The 22,338-nt window shown below is 42.6% G+C and overlaps 2 protein-coding genes across 2 annotated transcripts in view; both read left to right on the top strand.

The window, feature by feature from the left end:
• LOC104910484 (uncharacterized) overlaps positions 1-5,300 on the top strand; it is a 33,503-nt gene extending 28,203 nt beyond the window's left edge. The window contains exon 23 of the mRNA XM_010709392.3: positions 919-5,300. Coding sequence (XP_010707694.2) covers positions 919-1,106 — 188 coding nt within the window. The 3' untranslated portion in view covers positions 1,107-5,300. The remainder of the gene's footprint in view (positions 1-918) is intronic.
• A 3,804-nt stretch (positions 5,301-9,104) lies between these two features.
• On the top strand, positions 9,105-13,704 carry LOC100539037 (uncharacterized). The gene has a single exon (XM_010709359.4). The coding sequence runs from the start codon at positions 9,247-9,249 to the stop codon at positions 10,045-10,047; it is 801 nt and encodes a 266-aa protein (XP_010707661.1). The 5' UTR covers positions 9,105-9,246; the 3' UTR covers positions 10,048-13,704.
• The last annotated feature ends 8,634 nt before the right edge of the window (positions 13,705-22,338 follow it).

Genomic DNA, 22,338 nt, shown 5'->3' with positions numbered 1-22,338 from the left:
GTATATATATATCTCAGAACATTTACAAAGACAAAGGTCTCTTCTATATTAGATAAATAATCAAGTTGACATAAATAGTGGCATTATGTTATTTCCATAGCCACTGGCCCAAAGGGAAGAAATAAAACACTAGCATCATATCTGGCCACCTTTGTTTCTTCAGCCTGATTGGCAAACACAGTGACCCATGTCAGTAACAGTTAGGTTAACTGACCTTTGGGACAAGTCCAAAGTGAGGCTTTATTTACTAGGTGCGCAGTGCGGTGCCTTATCTGCACTTGCCAGAATCTTCTTGTGACCAAGATGAACGCAGAGATCCAGGCAGCTTCAGCCTGTTATAAAAGATTGTATCTAACACCTCTGTCTCAGGCATACAGCTCAAGCTTTATCTTTGCTGATAAACAAGAAGCAAATAAATTTTGTTTCTAATTTGTAATTAGGAACCATCGATCAGCTTTACCTTCACCCTGCTTTGGTGGAAGAGGAAATTATGGAAAAAAATTCATTACTCCATAGGCTGCATCAGGCATGCTGGTCTTGCGTGGCTTTAAAATAACAATGAATCCACTATACTTCACACAATGAGTTATGTCCCACAAATGACTCTTGCCTCAAGTTTTCCCATTCTCTCCACCTCCTTGTGAGGACTATATGTCATTGCCTGTGCATTGGACAACTTCAACAACATGGTGAGAGCATAGTACAGTTGTGTAATCCAATTACTCATACAGGGTGGAAATCTCGTATTCAGAGGAGTCATGTTTGCCATATTCTCATAGAAATACGTCAGCCAGACCCAAATCTGTGGAAGGTGATGCCTACATCCCAGTATAGGCAGTAAAGCCTCCTGTGATGCTGTAGTACTAAGTACTTCACTCTGAAATGCCACTCACAAAGGGCATTTTGTTTTTATTTTAGGCCTCCCAGGAGAGCCTGGCTATGCCAAAGATGGGATACCAGGACTACCTGGCCCTCAAGGTGAAGCTGGGGTACCTGGTCTCATGGGCCCACAGGGACCTCCAGGAGCCAATGGACAGTGTGACCCCGCTCAATGCGCTTACTATGCAAGCCTGGCTGCCAGGCCTGCCAATGTCAAAGGGCCCTAGGATACAAGGAATATCCCTAGACTTGTTTTTAAAACTTGAATTCATCCAGCCTGCCAAGAGCTCTCAGATGTCTTCAACTTGGTTTCTTTCATGGGAGGCCTTCTAAAGCCAACAAATGCTGCCGGTCGGTCAGATTATTTTTATGAATTATAATAATAATTATTATTATCTTTGATGTGACATGAGAATTTGTTCTTGTTTTCCTAACACCAGGGCATATTAAAACATTAAAAATGTGTTTTTTTTCTTTTGAAGAGCATACAACATTGATGCATTGTGTAGCAGTTTATGCAAAGCCATTCTGATACCAATTTTTTTTTTTCCTTTTTGTGGGTAATTCTTTCCAAAGCTTTAGCCTTGAAACTGAAATTAAATCCTGCACTGTGCAGCATGGGTCATTAACTGTGTAATCACAGGACTGTGGTGCTAGCTGCCATCCACACAGAGGACAGGAAGATAAGGTCATGCCAAAGCTAGGGAAGAGATCTCCAATGCATTCATCTCACAATGGACAGGCAAGGTGTTCCCTGGAAGATCTCTTTTACATTTATTATTCTGTCCACAAAAGAATTGGAATTCGATAGAAGCCAATTTTTTGGGACCATGTGAAATCTCACAGTGAGGCCTGGATCACTGTTCCTTGTGCAATAACTTCAGTAGATGAAGGGTATGTTCATATCAGATGGAGCTTATCTTCCTTGTGTCAGGGAGATGCCCCTGAAAAAGCCACAATATTATCCTCCATCAGCTCAGGGCTGCCAATTCCACTTTTCACTGTCAGTGCACACACAGCTCTCTATCACTTCTTCACCCAAGAATTCTGCCAGTGCAGCACAGAATGTCTTCTACTGTTAAAAATCTCAGGAAGCAAAGTGTCACCTGACTTCACTGTTTTGAATGATACATCATGACAATAACTTAGAAAAGTTGTGTTTTAGAGGGAGGTGAGAGATTAGTGGCTGGTTTTCATCTCTGATGAAAAGATCAGAACAAAGAGGTGTTCAGAAACTCTGAGGAAATTGTGTTTGAGAGTAAAAGCCAAAACTCAGACATAGGCCATTTTGCCTATCAGCTAATTGCCAAAATCAAGTTGGAAATCACTGAGAAAATAAATAGGGGACAGAGTCTGAGATGACATTCACAACATTCAATCTAACTTTCTGACAGAGACACATGGAAGAGCCAGATTTCCAAAACTCTTCTGAATAAGCAGTTTGTATTGAGGGATCAGAGTAAGGAACGTGATACAGAGATTTAGCGCTGAATCTGTTTTGAAATCTCATTTGATCTTTTGGAGAGATAAATGTGGCCCCCTGCCCTGCTGGCATGTTCACCATGTGTCATGGTGCTTCCAAAGTGGCTAAGCCAAGCAGAAGGCACAGCTGTCTATAACCATCCCAAAATCAGACACTGTAGCTATAAGGCCAAAGCTGACTATTTGCAAGCCTTGGAGTCTTTTTCTTACCCAGAAGATTAAACAAAGTCTTTTCTATGTAGATCAGTGGTGACATTTTTGCTACTTCCTATGCAAGTAAATTCTTTTATTGGATTTTACTGTGATTCTGCCTGTGGAAAGACCAAGCAAAGTGAAAATATCATGAAGTGAAGAGCATACTGCTTTTTAGTAACTCTCAATAGTATATGTTACTGTAGTGCTTTCTATAATTCAATTTTATGCAAGTATGTTGATCACATAGTATTTAACATAATCATTTTTTCTAGTCCAGGATGAATAAGATTTTATTCCTCTAGTGGTGATGGAGAATATGCTTCTTACTAAGGAGAGACCTCTCAACATAGTATGAGCCATCATTTTGAGTAAATATCATGGCAATGAGTAGGTTTTATGGAGGTCAGGCATGTTAATTGTCCCATATTAATGTGACATGGTGTGATGAGTAATAAGCTGACGATTGGACTAGAACTTTTTCAACCTTAATGATTCTGTGATTCTGATTCTATGATGTCAAACTCCCCAAATTCTGCATCGTGCATATTTGCATACACCATGCATGCAACAGACTTTAATGTGCTCAAGTATACCATGTGATAGGTAAATATATAATGATGCTCTATTGAACAAATTCCAGGGTCTTTCATCTCTCCAAAATGGTGCATTGGAATCTAGATAAAGGAGATAGGAGATTCTGGAGTTTTTGTTGTTTTGTTGTTTTATCCTTTTTTAATTTTTATTTTTATTTTCTTTGATAACTCATTTCATCAGCAAGTCTCTCAAAGCCATTGCCAGCAGCAGTCTGAGTTAGGAAAATGAGACACACCGACATCTTCAATAGAAATTAAAAGATCTGCAGTGGACAGCTGTACCCAGAAAAAGGGAGACAACCTAACTCCCTTTGCTCTAGCCCGTATTCTCTATTTTACTGTTACCTGTTCAGTCCATTCCTGCCTTTGTGTTCTGAGTTCAGTGGATACCATTTCCCTGCTTTTTCTTAAACCTCGTTTCCTCTACAGTCAGTTACATGACATTTACCAAGCACAATCTGTCAGTAGTAAGGAACACGAGACACTTGCCACATTAGATCTGCAGGGGTGCTTATAGCCACCCAGTACTGTCTGCCAAACAGCCTGCAAGGCAGCAATGGATGCAGGAGGTGAAAGATAGGGCAGAGGTAATGCGTGCAGCTGCTCTACTAACCACTCTTGAACAAGATGAGGATGTGGCTTTTGCATCTCAATGTTCCTGACTCAGAAACAGAGCATTTGGTACATCACAATGAAGTTTATTCAGTGTTTGAGACTTAATCCCAGGAATCCACTGTTATTTTTGTATGAATTTTTTTTTGGCCAGCCATGTGATAAGAGGGAACATACTGATAAGATGGCATTACAGAGCCAGAGAATGCATTGTCCATATGTTAACATGGTGCTAATGATACACACATCTTACAATATTACTGGAATGTTTTTTTTTTTTTTTTATCAATTGTGTAAATTATTACAGTGATAGCAAACAAACTATTATTCCATTATATATTTCACCTGTCAAATAAATAATTTAAAATTTTAAAGAGATTAATTTGGGGAAAATAGTTTTTTGTGTTACATTATTTAACAATTTACACTTGTACTCTGAACTGCTCTAAATTAGCTTTTTTTGGAGCTGTAGCAAGGAATAAATTATTCTCCTTCTTTGCTGCTTTTGAGAGGCTCATCTCATTATAGTCTTGTGATGTTGTTTTTCTGAGCTGTCCTTTTCACACCTCTCGTTAATATGGGTAATTAAACTGTCTAAGGTTGAACTCAGTTCCACATGTTTATCCAGAAATGTGTAATCAAAGCAAAATGGTACTGCTCAGGACTGAAACAAATGTGTGTGTTTTTCCAGAGATGCAATGAAAATGTAGCAGCAGCTAAGCCTCAGGTCTGCGCTCTGAGCATAGAACTGTCAGAGAGATGAGCAAGTCTTTTACTTTCTGGACCAAGAAAAAAAAAACAATTAAAATTAAAAGAAAATAAAAAGAAAAATATGGAGAAATTTTGATCTTTTAAAAACCGTCCAAGCCTTAACCTGCTACAGGCTGCTTTTTGGCAGCTTCTGAAACAGGATGTGATGCTGATGCATGTCTGGGTATCATCATCTGAGAATGTGTTGGGCACCAGAGACACTGAGAGAATACTTCATGGATTCGAGTTGGAAGGGACCCCTAAAGGACATCTACTCCAACTCCCCTGCAGTGAACAGGGACATCTACAGCTACATCAGGATGCTCAGAGCCCTGTCCAGCCTGACACTGAATGTTTCCAAGGATGGGGCATCCACCAGATCTCTGGGCAACCTGTGCCAGTGCCTTGGTACCCTTATAGTAAAAAACTTCTTTCTTCTTCTTCCTTGGTCTAAAAGACTTCCAGGTACAACGTAAGACCTGGGAGTATCCTAGATCTTCAGTGAGTTTACCTGAGGGAGATTATGTATACCTCAAATGATGTCAGATGCTTATGTCTAGGTTCCTGAATCTCATGCTCAGAGCTAGGCTGTGACACCTGCATTTAGGTGATTCCATTGTGAGGTTTGGACCCTGGAAGCATCTTAAAGTAATCAGCTGAAGCACTCTGGGCTGCATTACTTGAATTAGCCTGGTGTTGACAGAAGAGTTTCTGATAAGTGTCTGTCTTTCACCATTACACCGACTCATGTTGCTACTGGGTTGATATGGGGATGGATGCGTTACAGACAATGAGGTGTTCAGTATTATGGGAATGGCACAGGGAGATGGACAATGTTATGGCATCAACATGTACTCTCCTTTTGTCAGGAAATAACAGAAAATAAAACACTGAGTTACTAAAAAAATCCGCTACCACCTCTTTCAGTCTGTCAGATGTATTTGAATGCTGCTGAGGGTAAAGGATGCTGCTTTGTGGCAACGCTGCACAGGATGGGCATCCTAACATGAGGAGTCCTCCTTGATGACCCTGCAAAGCCATCTCTGCTTAGGGGGAGAATCATTGTATCAGCCATCTACTTGCTTCCTGCATCCTAAGTTTGGCACTTCTTGTAGGTTAACAAGAGTCTGTCAGAGCCTGGGCTTTCATTTCATCACCTTGTAGTGGTGAAGCTGAGTTAAGAAATGAAAGAATGCTTGCCTTCATCAATCTAGTTTAAACCTAGAAATCACAAATGGACTTTTGTGTCTTGACTTGTGAAATGTGCACAATTGATTAGAAAAGCCTAAAGAGATGATGAACTTTTCATTATCCAGGTTGGTTTCCAAACAGATTTTCAGGCTAAATTATGAATTCATCATGCACCTTGATTTAAAAATATTGACTCTGGCAATATTCTTATTGGAGTTTGTGTGAACTGAGAGTGAGAATATCCTTCTGGGTCTCTAGATTGATCACATGTTGAAAGCATGGGCTCCTTCTTGCAATTTTATTTATTGGACCGTGAACCGCATGTAGAAAGGACAGGGAACAATGTGACAGAGAGGCATTAATCATATACTGACGTTCCTGATGAGACAGTGATCAGCATTAGGAAGAAGGATGTCTTGCAAGATGAAGCAGAAAAGAACTTGCTGCCTTTTAAAGAAAAGCCTAGGGTCATACTTTTAGAGAGAAACAGTTCAATAGGGAGAGCAGTGCCCAGCATCAGAAAAACCTTTCACTCTAATCGCAGCTTTGGTCAGCATGATGTGCTGTCTGAAAGGCTTGGATTTTGATGCAGAGAGAGAAGAGTGTTTAAGCAGAAAGCAGCACACACAGCAGTTCATTGTATTTCACAGGACAGACATAGCTGACAATGTATATTTAGAAACACACTGGGATGGCTTTTATTCAAGTCTGAAATGCATCTCATGCAGGAACTTTTTTCAACACTCTCTTGGTGGGAATTGTGTTTCAGTGTTATTTTTATGGTTAATTATGAGGTCTGTTATTTCTGCTCAGAAGCCTTCCCTTGCAAGTGAAAAAATCTCATTTGTCCTTTGTTATTATAATCATCTCTGATATATACATATATTTCCAAACTACTGTACCCATTCCTACTTGTGAAAAGGTATTAGATTTCCTCTGTTGACCCTTTTTTAATGTAAAATGTACACCACTTCTTAATGAAGGTAGCATAGCTTTCAGATCTCATTGACATTAATGGTGATCCTAAAGAACAGGAGTAACCACTTTGTGTCCACAGGATTTGCTCACATTGTCCCAGCTCAATAGCTTGCAGTCTCCATCAGGAAACTACTGGCATCCCAGGTGCTTATAATTCAAAAACAGAATCAAAGAATCACAGAATGGCCAGGGTTGGAAGGGACCTCAAATATCATGAATCTCCAATCCCTCTGCCACAGGCAGGGCCACCAACCTGCACATTTAATACTAGATCAAGCTGCCCAGGGCCCCATCCAACCTGGCCTTGAACACCTCCAGGGATGGGGCATGCACAACCTCTCTGGGCAGCCTGTTCCAGCACCTCTCTCTGTAAAGAACTTCACCCTGACATCCAACCTAAATCTTCCCTCCCTCAATTTAAAACCATTTCCCCTTATCCTGCAGTTATCAACCCTTTCAAAGAGTTGACTGTCCTCCTGTTCGTAGGCTCCCTTTAGGTACTGAAAGGCTGCAATGAGGTCACTCTGCAGCCTTCTTTTCTCCAGGCTGAACAAGCCCAGCTCCCTCAGCCTGTCTTCATAGGGGAGGTGCTCCAGTCCCCTGGTCATCTTTGTGGCTCTCCTCTGGACCCTCTCCAACAGCTCCCTCTCTTTCTTGTACTGGGGGCCTGGACACAGTACTCCAGATGGGGCTTCACAAGAGTAGAATAGAGAGGGACAATCACCTCCCTGTCCCTGCTGGCCACCCCTCTTCTGATGGAGCTCAGGATACCATTTGCTTTCTGAGCTACAAGAGCACACTGCTGGCTAGTGTTAAGCTTTTCATCCATCGAGACCCCCAGGTCCTTCTCCATAGGTCTGCTCTCAAGGACCGCTCCTTCCAGTCTGTATAGATGACTGGGATTCTTGCAGCCCAACTGCAAAACCTTGCACTTTGCTGTATTGAACCTCATTAGGTTCACCCGGGCCCACCTTTCTAGCCTGTTGAGGTCCCTCTGAATGGCATCTCTTCCTTCTACCGTGTCAACCGCACCACTCAGCTTGGTGCCATCAGCAAACTTGCTGAGGGTGCACTCGATTCCGTCATCGATGTCATTGATAAAGATGTTAAAGAGCACCGGTCCCAAGACGGACCCCTGGGGGACGCTGCTCGTTACCGGCCTCTACCTGGACATATGTAACATATATAACAACCTCTTAGCACTGACAGATGCCAGACTAATGATATGGTTTTATCTTACAGATGCTAAAGATGAATCTGAAAGAAATCCAGAGCTTGATTTCAGTAAGATTAAGGCATTTGCATGCTGAATCCAAGCCATGGGTTGGTTTGTAACAGTACAGAAAATCTGTATCTCAGGGCAAAATCCATTAAAAAGCAGGAGAACCTAAATTGTAAGTTCAGAGGTTGAATTATGATCCTGAAATCCTCTGGTCAGCATTTTCTGGCTAGAGGGCTTCCAACTCTGCTCACCTGTCTGTGCTGCCATGCAGTTTCCCAGTGCTGGGATACAGGCCCCCTGCAAGCTCAGCACCACACAGGGCTGAGGAGATCTGATGGATGGGGAACTGGATTTGGGTGGAGAACTGGAGCATCACTCTTCACCAGACCCAACCTGGTAGATCTTTTCAGGCCATGCTTATAAAGCATTGTGTTCTTCCTTTAATAGCCTGTAGGAGAATGTGAAGAAATTTCTTCATGAAAAGCATTTTAAATTGTCATTCTAAGCATTTTTTAGCTGAGAGACTCATAGATTAGAGGATGAAATAAAAGAGGTGGCTTCCTCAGTCGGAGGCTTCAAACCCACAATTGTCTCCTTCTGGGAAAATGCCCTTTTCTGTACACAGCATGCTGTGCTGAATGGCTTAGGATAAACCTGGTATTTCTCATCTCCTATGAAAGCTATGTTGTGAAGAATAAAAAATTCTTTTTAAATATGCCAGAGAAAGTTCAGCACAAGATCCTATCTCTGTGGCACAAAGGGTCATACACTCAGCAGGAGGGAGGAGGACTTTCAGATTTCCAAACTGATGCTTTATTGTGTTTGCTTAATGTTAAAGGCAAAACTGCCCTGAGGGCAGGCCCTCTTCTTGGCTTCCAGCTCTCAGGCACCAGCTACAAATCTGTCTTCTTGCCTCATTTACCACATGCTTTATCTTCAATTGCAGTCCCCTGGGATTGACCAACATGAATTCCACAAACAAAACCACTTTATGTTTGCCCACCCGCTGCTTCACTTTCTAAACACCTTCACTTTCTGAATACTGGCAGATCACTGCCACCAGCTGACTGCCTGAAACAAGAGAAAACATCCATTACGTGGGTTTTGTGTGCACTGCAGTGCTGGAAAGGAAGTATCTGGCCATGTGAGAAGGGCAAATGTTTACTTGGTGGGACGTATCTCAGCAACCCAAACATTCTGCATATGTATTGTTAACGTGCCTAGCAGAGAGGAAAGCTGACAGAGGGCCTCAGTCAAACAAGAACCTCAGTGGTTGCCCATGGTGCAAGCAACAAATGATCAGTCACCACTGTGCTCTTGGTTCAAGCAGTTTCTGGTGGGAGAATGAACGTAGCCTTGTCCTTCAGATGCACCTCTATGGGTCCTGACTTACACTGGAGATATCTCACAGAACACGATCCAAAGTACAAAGGGAAGAAGAAACTGAAGATTTCAGGCAGAGATTTGGCATCAGTCCCTGCACAGGTCTTTGGCTTGGACGAGCTGCAGGCCCTGGAGATGAGCCCAGAACGAGAGAGCTGCCTGAGGTACCGCATGGAGCTGCTGCCCCGCGAGATCAGCCGCTTGAAGAACCTAACCCTCCTCTACATGGACTCCAATAACCTGAAGAAAATCCCTGCCGAAATCGGCACCTTGAGGCACTTGGAGAGGCTGACGCTGAGCAACAACCACCTGAGCTCCCTGCCCCCAGAGATGGGAGCCTTGCAGCGGCTGCACAGCCTCCACCTGGCCAACAACAACCTCACCCACCTGCCGGCAGCCCTCTGCCAGCTGAGCAGCCTCACCTTCCTGGACCTGAGCGACAACAAAATACGCACCATACCCTCCAGCATCCGGCAGCTGGAGAAACTGGAAACATTGCTTCTGCTCTTCAATTCACTGGAAAACCTGCCTGAGGATGTCTGTCTTTTAAGGAATCTACGCACGCTTTGGCTGGGAAACAACCATCTGCGATCCCTTCCACCACGATTTGGGGAGCTGGTCAACCTGGACTGGGGGTACAATTACTGTTCCTGCAATTTTGAAGGGAATCCACTAGAAATTCCTCCCCCTGAAGTCTGTAGCAGAGGTTCCGAGGAGATCAGAGACTATTTCTTGTCTTTTCATAGAGTACTGGCAGAATAGATGACTGGGGTCAGCCTTTCAGCTGACTGACATGGGTTTATGCTGTGCAAATCATCTGCACAAGCAAAATGTGTTTCAGATGGAAAAATGTGGTGAAATCACTCTGTGAAGCTCAAAAGCTTCCTCTCTGCTATAAGGTGATTTTTCTGACAGTCTTTTTTTGACACTAGTATTGAGTGATGGTGTATATCTTTCAGCAATTGTTTCAAGGACAGCTATAATCATTTCATTATTTATGGCTGTATAAATCTATCTCATGAAATGTTGCAGCCAAATGTTCAGTCAGAGAAAATGAACAGTATCAAGTCGGGGAAGATAGAGTCAGGTAAACACTTTGTGGTCTGTAAATAGGAAAAACATGTTTGCACACCGAGTCAGTGCTTGAGTCTGGGCTTGAACAAGTGTAGGGTGAGATTTATGCCAGTGTTTAATGCTATTCAGACTTGTGGATTTAGATTTGCTTCACATAGCTCAGAATTTCTTTACTTTTCATGGTACTTCAGTGTTTTGCACTTGTAGAATCACCTCAGGCTTCTGGATAGAAGCAACATATGTCCAGGTTGCAGAAAGTAATATGTAAGTGATGTCTCCACTGCTTTGGCAGAACATAATGTGTATCTTATCATGCTTCTCTTGAGCAGCAGCTTTGGTATGGAACTGTGGCTCTCCTGTGAAGCAGCACATAGCTGGGGCTTGGGTGTCAATCCCTGTGGAGTTACACAGAACAATAAGCCTCAGTAATACTGCTGCATGGAATGTGGGTAGCCCACCTTTATTGCATGCAGTCCCAACAGAAGGTTTCCACCTCTACCACGTCTGGAAAAGTGTTCAGAGATATTAAAATATAAGTATGCAAACTTCCTGCAAGAGAATATTTCTGAGCATTCTTGTTTACAGTCATAAAAGGCTTCATCAGTGTTGTATTATGGAAATTTGCTGAGACTCCCTTCCTTTCATTTTACTTTCTCTTCCCTTAGTTTCTCATCAGCATTGTCTCCCCACCTACCCTTTGCTCTTGTTGGGTGTTTTCTATCTCACTGTTGCCTCTGCCCTTATCTTCCTTTTTCATTATTGCCTCCACAAAAGCATCTCATTCCCTTATAAATGCCTTTATTTGCTCTTTTTCTCTTTTGTCTTTTATTTTTTATTTGGCCAGTGTGCAGAAAGCTACAACTTCGTGTCTTTCCAGGAAAGAAGAAGGGTGGAGTTGGGCTTGCTGGGATCTGAACATGGACTTCCAGGGTTTGTGGAGAGAGGGACTGTTGGTGTGTGAGACACTGATATATAGACCATTAAGTGTGTTGTTCAGGCATTTTCTTCCCCTTGATCAGCAAGAGAACATGGGACCAGAACAGATGCTGAAATTGTACCGAGTAACAAAACACAACGGCAGATATTCTTGGCATGGACTGATTTGTACAGTGCTCTCACATTGGGTCTGGCCCTGACCTCTGTGCTGTGAAGCTTTCAAGCCAGAATCACCCTTTCATGATTTAATAACCAGATTTGATATAGGTGTAGTATATCACATTGCAGTATATTAATGCATGCTAATGATGGGCATGCAATAGTGCCACAGCAGCTTCTTTCTTTGTTTTCCTGCAGGCAATTATTTTTAAAAGGCTTGAAGGTGAGTTATGTGGCACAGGAAAGAAAAGATTAAAGAGATTATATTGTCTTGCTTGCTTGGGGTCTTCTGTGGCAGCATGAAGAATCAGAAACTTTTTTACTTCTCAAAGGAGATTTGCAGCATGATAGGAGACTGTACGTGAAGAAGCTCCTAAAGCTGGTCTTAGATAAAATGGAGGGTGAATCAAGGTGGCAATACTAAAGGCACTAAAGGACTTGGGTTTTGTTTCTATCATTGATTCATTACAGGGAGTTGAGCAGGTATTCTCAAGGTCTGCTGTTGTATTTGCCTGTTCTGGGACAAATGTGGGACTGAAATTCCGTAAATGTGATCTTTTCTTGAGACTTAAATCTTACACACTGAATCCTGCCAGGGCAACATCTTTAGCCATGTGGAAAGAGGGACACTTTCTCATATCCTCTTTCAAACCATTTATATCCTATCTTGCTGTCTCTCTTCTGGACTGCACAAGGTTTGGTTTTGAAGATCTATTTCCTTTCCCTTCCGCTTCCTGGTCAGCCATTCCCAAATGGAAGCAGACTTCAGCTTGCTTGGGGAATCTGTAGCATCTCACAACTTTAATTTTTGTTTTTGGTGAACAACATTTCAAATAGAGTCATAGAATCATAGAATCATCAAGGCTGTGAAAGACCTCCAAGATCATCCAGTCCAACCAGTGTCTGAAGATCCTTCAAGTTTCACACTGAGGAGTCGAGCTCATTCCAAAGCCAGTCAGAGTTTACTTTATCTAGTCCTTTTCCTCAAAAAACACAGTGAATTCTAAAGCATGATTACATCCATTAACCATACAACTGTTCCTCCTGGTAATAAATTGAGACAAAAAGAGGTTTAAGGCCTATGAGAAAATGGAATCTTTAACAAATAGTGTCAGTACCTTTACTATAGTTCTTCAGTCTGTAAGGATCAAGAGAAACTTCATGAGATCAATGCAAGTGAACTGCTTGGATAGACTGAATGTCATGCAGCAAGAAGAAATTCTCCCTCTGTATCATGCTGTCTGATGCCTCTTCACCTCCCTTTGTGTCCTGGTGGCTTTCAAAATCTAATTTCCCAAAATGGAAACCTCAGTAGTGTGTAAGTATTGTAGTATTCCAGCATCTGTGTTAGTGGCTTAGTTGCACAGAGCAATAACTAGATCTTGGTGTTGTCATTAAGATGGTATTAAAATCTAATCTCAAACTGCTTATCCTTTATTTGTTGTACTATCTGTATTGTTGCTAAGCACTCTCATTTTCTTCTACTCATTAAAACCTCAAGTGTTAATATCAGTGAAGAGCAAACTGCTTGGATATGAGCCCCCAGTGGAAACGCTTAGATGTATGTCTGGACCCCCCATAGTTTGTGGGGGAGCATTTGTTGAAGCTGACATTCTGTATTGATGGGAGTTGTACGTTTACTTCCCTTCATTCCATACATACTGCAAACAGGCTGGCATTGGAGAGCATTGTACCCTGGAATTGCATAGACTCTTCTTTGCAACAGAACAGTAATGACATATAAAAGCAGTGAGTGAAAAAGGCTCCAAATAGAATTTCAGAATAATAATACATGTAAGGGCAGAGAACTCTTTAATTTAACATACAAATATATGATGGTCACAGACTAGTACTTCAGACTACAGATAAACTGCATATTTTTAATGCTGAAGAGTTCACCTGAGAATATGACAGATTTTCCACCAACTGAAGTCTGTAAAACCCCCAGTCTATCTCATCCAAAGGTGCGATGGTTATGCAAAATGACCTTATGCAAAATGACCTGTTACGCAAAATGAAGCTTACAAAGACTTTTTCTCCCTTTGAAAGTACATGGCTACAATCTATAGCTGCTGCAAATCTAAAATAATAAATCTTGTGCCTCAGCATGAACTTCAGCTTCTCGGTTTTCAAGGGATAAGAGCAATGCTGGAAAAACTGAAGGTCACTAATCCAGGAGAACTGAACAAAGGGCTCTTGTATTTGGTGCTGATGTCATTGTGGTAGTAATAAAAACCAGCAAAAGTGGTAGTTACTGTTGTCATTCTTTTTTGAAGCCAGCAGAAGACTTCCAGAAGCACAAAAAGAAAACTGTCTCTGAATTCCTTTCAAGTGGAATATAGCACCCTCCAGTTTTCCAAGTCTTTGAAAAGTCTTATGGTTGATCAGTCAGTTATATTTCACACTAACAGATAGAAAAAGAAATGGCCCTTGGCAGATGCCAGAAGACAAAAGGCACTGCAAATCATGTCCTACACACAATGCAAATGCATGTGACATCTGAAAGAAGGATGCTGGTTTCTGAAGGTGTAGTTGTTAGGGGGTCTGTCCTCAGATGTTTTCTATGAGTGAGTTGCCTAGTCTGGGATGGTATCCATCAAAGAGGCCACCATCACTGACCATTGTTTCTCTTAGGTGGACCTACCCCAGTGCCACTTCCTGCCTTCCACCGTGGTCAGTTGTCTTGCCTCAGAAGTAAGCAGTCTAACTGTCTCCCACAAAATCTCTGTAATGAAGCTTAGGAAGTGTGGGATAGATGAGTGGACAGTGAGGTTGATGGAACAGTGTCTGACTGGCAGAGCTCAGAGGGTTGTGATCAGTGATGCAGAGCTATCTGGAGGCCTGTAACTATCAGTTTTCCCCAGGGGATAGGTGCTAGGTGTGGTCTTGTTCAGCATCTTCATCAATGACCTAATGAGTTTCAAAAAAAGCAAGTATAGAGTCCTAAACCTGGGGAGAAATAACCGCATGCATTAGTACTGGTTAGGGGATGACCTGCTGGGAAGGAGTCCTGCAGAGAAGGATCTGGGTGTCCTCTTGGACAACAGGTTGTCCGTGACCCAGCAGTGTGCCTTTGTGCCCAAGAAGGCCAATGGTATCCTGGAGTGCATTAAAAAGAAAGTGGCCAGCAGGTTGGGGGAGGTGATCCTTTCTCTCTACTCTGCCCTGGAACAATGTGTCCAATTCTGGGCTTCCCAGTTCAAGAAAGACAGGGAACTGTTGGAGAGAGTCCAACGGAGGGTCACAAAGATGATGAGGAGCCTGAAACATCTCCTTTATGAGGAAAGTCTGAGACACCTGGGACTTTTCAGTCTGAAGAAGAGAAGACTGAGAGGCATCTTATCAGTGCTTATAAATATTGGATGTCAAGTGGATAAGGCCAGGCTCTTCAGTGGTGCCCATTGACAGAACAAGGGGCAATGGGCAGAAACTGGAACACAGGAAGTTCCTTATCTACTTGAGGAAAAAATTTCTTTACTGAGAGGGTGACAGAGCACTGGAACAGCCTGCCCAGAGAGGTTGTGAAGTCTCCTTCTCTGGAGATATTCAAAACCCACCTGGACACTCCTGTGTAACCTGAAGTAGGGAACCTGTTCTAGCAAGGGGTTAGACTGGATGATCTCTAGAACTTCCTTCCAATCCCTATAATTCTGTGATTCTGTGATCAAAAATTATGATTTTTTTCTGGTGATTTGGCAGTGAGTCAAAGAGGTTCAGGTCTGGCATGAATCAACTGGCTTAATTATTGATTACATATGATCAGTCCCTGCTAGAGGCATCAGATTCAGAGTTCCCTGCATTTGGGTAATGGTACCACAGGAGATGAAAGCATGCTGTCATAAGCGATCTGTCGTGCTGTGTCTTTCAGCACACCAAATTACCAAACAAGTCTAAATAACATATCTAATGAAGATCACTCTAAACAGTGCAAAGAAAGGTACTAGACTTCTCAGAGTGAGAAGGGCAGAAGCCCGTGAGCCAAGAGACAGGTAGTAAATGTGCTTAAATAAATACCACGTATGATCCATGGAGTTCTTATGTGTCTGTTTGTTAAAGATCTCAGCAGCTGTCAAGAAGTTTTTTATTTTTCCACCACCCTAGGGAAACTGTAAAATGTGTTGTCATTCTCATTGCATGCAAACAAACTTTCCTTGAGCAGTTCAGGAAGGAAGAAAATAGCAGGTGTGGAAAAGAGTGATATGGCAAGCAAAGTCCAGATGGAACAGCCCACACTGAGTCCTTGTCTTGAAACTCACTGTTGTTTTTTTTTTGTCAGACTGATAGAGCCAGCATGGAGCTCACTGCAGCTGACTCCCAAAATGATCTACACTCTCTCATCTGGTTCATGAACTTTAGGAGGGCTTGTACTCAAAAGGTTGTGATGATTCTCACATCAAAGGTACTAGTTCAGTTGCGGTTAGGCAGCTAGCACCAAGTTATATCTTAAAGAGGAGTTGTTCCATTACTTTGCAAGTGTCACTGTTGAAGTTTAAATTGAAACATCTTCCTGCAATTTAAACATACTTTTGTTCCATTCCCCAGAGACTTGGAAAACAGGTTGTTTTATTCCTGTTTGCATTAACTCTTCTATGCACCTGAAGCTTATGGAATCATAGAATCACAAGGTTGGGAAAGACCTATAAGATCATCTCGTCCAACCGTCTTCTCACTACCACTGCTACCACAAGCTACTAAACCATATCTTGCAGCTCCTCATCCAGACACCTCTTAAACACTGCCAGGGATGGCGACTCCACCACCTCCCTGGGCAGCCATTCCAGTGCCTGACCACTCTCTGAGACAAAAAGTTTTTCCTCTTGTCTAACCTAAAGCTCCTCTGATAGAACTTGCGGCCATTTCCCCCGGTCCTATTCATTGCCAGGGAGAAGAGGCCAAACCCCTCTTCACCCCAACCTCCCTTCAGGAAGTTGTAGAGTGCAATGAGGTCTCCCCTGAGCCTCCTCTTCTCCAGATAAACAATCCCAACTCCCTCAGCCGCTCATCATAAGACTTGTGCTCCAGACCCCTCACCAGTTTCGTTGCCCTTCTCTGGACACGCTGCAGAGCCTCAACATCTTTCCTGTAGTGAGGGGCCCAAAACTGAACACAATACTCGAGGTGCAGCCGCAGCCTCACCAGTGCTGAGTAGAGGGGGATGATCATCTCCCTGCTCCTGCTGGCCACACTATTTCTAATGCAGGCCAGGATGCCACTGGCCCTCTTGGCCACCTGGGCATACTGTTGGCTCATGTTCAGCTGAGCATCAACCAACACCCCCAGGTCTCTTTCTTCTTCACAATCATCTAGCCACTCATCCCCAAGCCTATAATGCTGCTTGGGGTTATTGCGGCCAAAGTGCAGGACCCGACACTTGGCCTTGTTGAACCTCATCCCATTCATCTCAGCCCAGAGATCCAGCTTATCTAGATCCCTCTGTAGGGCCTCCCTACCCTTAGGCTGATCCACACCACCTCCCAACTTGGTGTCATCTGCAAACTTACTGAGGGTGCACTCAATCCCCTCATCTAGGTCATCAATAAATATATTAAACAAGATAGGACCTAGTAACAGCCCCTGGGGGACACCACTCATAACGGGTCGCAAGCTGGACTTAACTCCATTAACCACTACCCGTTGGGCACGGCCCTCTAGTCAGTTCCTTATCCAAAGAACTGTATATCTGTCCAGACCACGGGCAGCCAGTTTCCCCAGAAGAATACTGTGAGAGACTGTGTTAAAGGCTTTGCTGAAGTCTAGGTAGATGTCATGGTTTCATGATTTCTGGTTATCAGTATTCCACATCATAACATCATGTAATGCACTGGGGGTTTGACTGCTGATGCTCAAGTTCCAGGTGCCTGTCCGGAGGAGAAGAAGAGCTACATTTCCCCAGGGGGCTTTGCAGTCAGCGAGGAGATATAACTCCCAGCAAGGTCACCTGATGTTCTCTTCTTTGCCTGCGCTTCTTCACTTGCGCTTCTCCGTCTGCGCTTCTCTGCCTGCGCTTCTCTGCCTGCGCTTCTTCATCGGCTCAACTGGACTGCACTTCTCATCTCAGCGTTGTGGTGAGGCCGATCCACCTTCTAGACACACACTTTCTCTCTCTCCTTATATTCTGCTGATACTATATTTAGTAAATTAGTTTGTTTCACCTCAGATTGTTGCCGCTGTTTTCAATTATTTCGGGGTCCCCTATTTTCCTTTTCTGGGGGCTCGGATCCACGGATCCCTCCGCCCTTCTAGTCACGGAACCGGACCGAACCAGCCCGTAAACCGTTGACAATAGACTACATCAACAGCCCTTCCCTCATCTACCAGTCTGGTCACCCAGTCATAGAAGGAGATGTGGTTGGTCAAGCACGACCTGCCTTTCATGAACCTGTGCTGGCTGGGCAAAGCTTGTTGAAGAGCTTCTTAGAAGGCTTGTTAAAGTTAAGCAACCATCAAATCTGTCAGTTTTCCTGTTTTCAAGCCACATTTTCTTCATCTCTGATACCGCTGTTCTCTGCATTATTGCTGCCTACCTTTATGAAGTTGTCACTTTCAAAACTGAATAGAATGAGATGTCTGAAGTTGTTCCAGTGCCAAGCCGAAGGACTAACACATATCTTGAAAGCTATACTCTGTTCACAGAATCACAGAATCACAGAATTGTAGGGGTTGGAAGGGATCTCTAGAGATCATCGAGACCAACTCCCCTGCCAAAGCAGGTTATGTTCATGCTGCTTTGGTGGTGATTTGTGTTTTTTCACATCATTGTGACACAATTTGGCTTGCTGTGGCAACATGATTCACTATGGTTGTGATATTGGCAAATTTTGATATTGGTGTACACACATAATTTTAACTTTCTAACCTTGCACTTGTCCCTGCTGAAATGCAGCTTTCTAATTCCCGGTTAGGTTATACAATTTTTGGAAATCGTTCTGAATTCAAATCCTGTCCTCCCATACTTACACTGCCTCTGAGCTTTATGCCATCTGAAAATTTAATAACCACGCTCTCACCATCTAATTTGATAATGAAAACACATACCAGAACTGGTTCCAAAACAGATCTGGCTGAATTCCATTTTCTACATCCTTCCACTCTGACAAAGCTCTGCCTATAACCTCTCTAATACATTATCAAACCAGCTTTGCACACAATCTATCATTGTTTCATCTTGACCAATTACTGCTGTAGCCTGTTTCTGAAAATGGCACACGTGGACATTTTGGAAGCCTTAGTAATGGTGAGATTTGTGACCGCTACATTTCTTTTATTCTTAAAGCCTGTTACCTTGCTAAAAGTGGAGATTAGATTAGTTCAACACAATTTATGGTTGTCAAATCTGCATGGGCTACGTGTCCTTGCTGCTACATGAAGCAGATGCTGCTGTGACTTATAATCTTGTAGGTGCTTATGAAATGTGCATTTGTTCCAGAAGAGTTTTGGAAGCCTGAAGACAGGTTAGAATCATTTCCTGCACGCCTCCTCATCCACTGTGCTCCCTCCATCGTACCGCTAAAAAAAGCTCACAACCAAAAGAAAAAGAAGAAGGAATTACCATTTAGCTTAGACTTTATATGTGACATGCTACCCTGACTTTGTGGCCCTACACAGGTGCTTTGCGAAACAGTTATCTTCACTACAACAGCCACTTGTTGCTTTACCCTCTGCAGAAAGGTTTAGGGCTGGTTAAAGACCAGGGCTCCAGTTGAGCTCACTGGGGCACAAGCACATCCATACTGGAAGAGTTTGGTTTGGTCTATGCTGTGTTGTGCCACATATGCTTTGGGTGGCTCCATGGTGATAGTTTCTCAAACTCTTGCAGTTTGAGAAATACCCATTCAATTCCTCATTCAATGCATTTACTTTGGTGGCTTCTGTGAAGGGTATATTGTCCTGCTTATGGTTCAGGGAAAATGCAGTCACCCAGAGAGGGGAAATGACACAAGTCTTGAGATATCCAACTTGTTCAGATCCTGTCTTCTCAGCTGGGAGCTCTCCTGGCTCTTCTGGCTGCACAGCAGAACTAAATAATCCTGTTTTCAAACTGATATCCTTAATCTTGTTGCTTAGACTCAAAACAGGAAGAGTAGCATGTTATTGCTAAGAGGGCAGCAGTAAACTGATAGTTTTGGTCCTGAATAATCAGCTTCTGCATAGCTCACAGTGTGTATCTGTGTGTGTTCCCTGGGCAGCTACGTCACTTGGAGAATCTCTGCACCACACCTACCATTGTAAAAAGGCTCTTTCAGATCAGCCAGACACCTTCTTTTCATCTAGATGAAAAGAAGATTCCTTTTTGTTCTCAGCACTACTACTGGCTGTTGGGAAGATCATCCTTTGCGTTAGGTCTGTACGCTCATGGAAAGAATAGAAGAGAAAAGTTAGCTCACATAGGCATAGCCATTCAAAGACTTGTTGCTTCTGTATGGCTTTCCCATATAAAGTGCTGTTAGATTTGAGCAATTTTTAAATGTCTACCTAGCAACAACAGCATGGTTCTGGAAACTACTTGCAAAGTTTCATTTTCAGATATGACAGGTTTTATCCAAACTGATTAACTGTGGTTTGTTTCTAAATTATTCCTTTTATTTCAAATACTTTTCAACTCTGAGGATCAAAATCATGCCCCTGATTTTCCTTTCTTCTGTCTAGTTGTTCTAAGGTTTGCACAACTAGGAAGAATTTCATGGTTCTGTAGATTCCTTTATAGCTAACATCTATCCAAAGGCTACTGATCTCCAATCCAAGGAGTAAGACATGGTGACTCTGCTTGTTCCTTCCAGTTCTGCCGATTTTGGAATTTAAGGTTGTTTTTTGTTGTTGTTTTTTTTTGTTTTGTTTTTTTTGTTTGTTTGTTTGTTTTTGTTTTGTTTACAGTATCTAAGAAGCTACATTGCAGTTTAACACCAGTTTTGCACATCTGATGAGATTTCTATAAAATCTCATTTGCTGGGTTGTTGTTTTTTTAATTATTTCCTGAAAAACTTTTGTTGATCTGGCTGAAACTAGAAAAGAAAATGAATGAAATTATGTGATGCTGAGAGTATGTATACATGTGGATTCTGTATGCTCATTTAGAGGAGCCAGAAAACAGGTGTCCTATAGAGATTCCAGTTCCTTGCTCTACTATAATACGCTAAGCACATTACAGTCTCTTCTGGGTGCCACTGTGTTCATGCCAGACCTTCAGATGTTTCTTTAGAAAGAAAGGCTGATAGTGAACTGATAAACAAACACTAGTGCTACTTGAACTAGTAAGATTCTCACTACAAAGAGCTCACATATCTGATGATTAGAAAGATCCTACGCCAAAATGATCTTCCTTTCAGGAGGACAGCATAAAGAATATTCTCCAAGTATTTTTCAAAATGAAATGTGTTTTTTAGTCACACAAATTACAAGTACTACCCTGCCCACTCAGGAAAGATGGAGGGAACTGGGATTGTTTAGCTTGGAGAAGGGTCTGGGGAGACCTCATTGCAGCCTTCCAGTATTTGAAGGGAGCATATAAACAGGAGGAGGAACAGCTGTTTATGAGGGTGGATAGGGATAGGACAAGGGGGAATGCTTTTAAACTAAGACAGGGAAGTTTAGCTTAGATATAAGGAGGAAGTTTTTTACACAGAGGGTTTTGACACACTGGAACAGGTTGCCCAAGGAGGTTGTGGATGCCCCATCCCTGGAGGCATTCAAGGCCAGGCTGGATGTGGCTCTGGACAGCCTGGTCTGGTGGTTGGCAACTCTGCACATAGCAGGGGGGTTGAAACTAGATGATCATTGTGGACCTTTTCAACCCAGGCCATTCTGTGATTCTATGATTCTATGATTCTATGATCCTATGATTCTATGATTCTATGATTCTATGATTCTATGATTCTATGATTTCAGAAGCATCGTAAGTTTGTCTTTAACTTTTCTCATTGCAGACTATAGTAACAAGTCTGCAAGCATTATATGTGTTATATGTTGAGAAAATATAGACATTGCTGCTGCAGACAAACATAAGAATGTTTTGATCTTATCTCTGTGATAAAGTGAGAAACATAAAGTTAAGTTCATATTTTCAAGCCAGAGCTGCTGAACTGGAGGATCCTTCAGGAGCTGGGCATCCTGATTCCTTTACCACCAGAACTGATTGCAATCATTAGCTTCTAGTGCTAACTGGGCAAACAGTCTCGAAGCAATTCTCACTAAGGACCTTTCCATATGGCATCAGTGCTGTGTATGGGCAGCCTTGCTGGTGCTTCTTGGAGGAAAAATAGGGACAATGGGGTCTCCAGAGTAAAGATGCTCACTGTTCTCCAAAATGGGTTCCTTGGGCAGGATGCTCTGTGGTACAAACTGCTCCTGAAGTAGGGCTGCTCTTCTGCAGTCATCTGCTAATGAATAGATCTTGGCTTAAACTTACAGCTGTGAACCTGTTCACGATAAGATGCAGTCAGCTATCAGATTTAATAAACACTGTATAAAAATCAGCAATCTCAGCTGATGGAACCATGCCCCTCACTTTAATCTGCAGCCAGAGATGTCCAAAATGAGTTTTCAAAAACTGGGGCCAAAAAAGTTTTGGAGGTTATGGAAAAGTGTTAGTTACTCAGAGCTATACATGATAATCTATGCCTCTGCTCCTCTGGTGAGTGAATATGGCTGAAATTTTTGGCTTCTCCTATCTACACATCTGGAAAACAATCTGGTGGGTTCAACCTGCTGGAAGCAGAGCCTGGAAGCAACTGCCTGTTGTTTGCACACTGAGCATGAAGGGCAGAACTCACAGATGGATTTTCCTCTAAGTTTCCCTGAAGGTACAACACTCCCCCACACAAAATTTTCAACAGTGATAAAAGTCTCAAAAGCAAAATTGTATTAAAATAACAGAACGAGGACAATAAA

Source organism: Meleagris gallopavo, chromosome 3 (assembly GCF_905368555.1).
Source record: "Meleagris gallopavo chromosome 3, MGAL_WU_HG_1.1, whole genome shotgun sequence".
NCBI lineage: Eukaryota > Metazoa > Chordata > Aves > Galliformes > Phasianidae > Meleagris > Meleagris gallopavo.
The sequence above is the reverse complement of the archived record's forward strand: the minus strand, read 5'-3'. Positions and strand labels throughout refer to the sequence as shown.

Excerpts from the sequence above, each read along its gene's own strand:
- LOC100539037 (XM_010709359.4), top strand. The coding sequence starts at position 9,247 with ATGAACGTAGCCTTGTCCTTCAGATGCACCTCTATGGGTCCTGACTTA.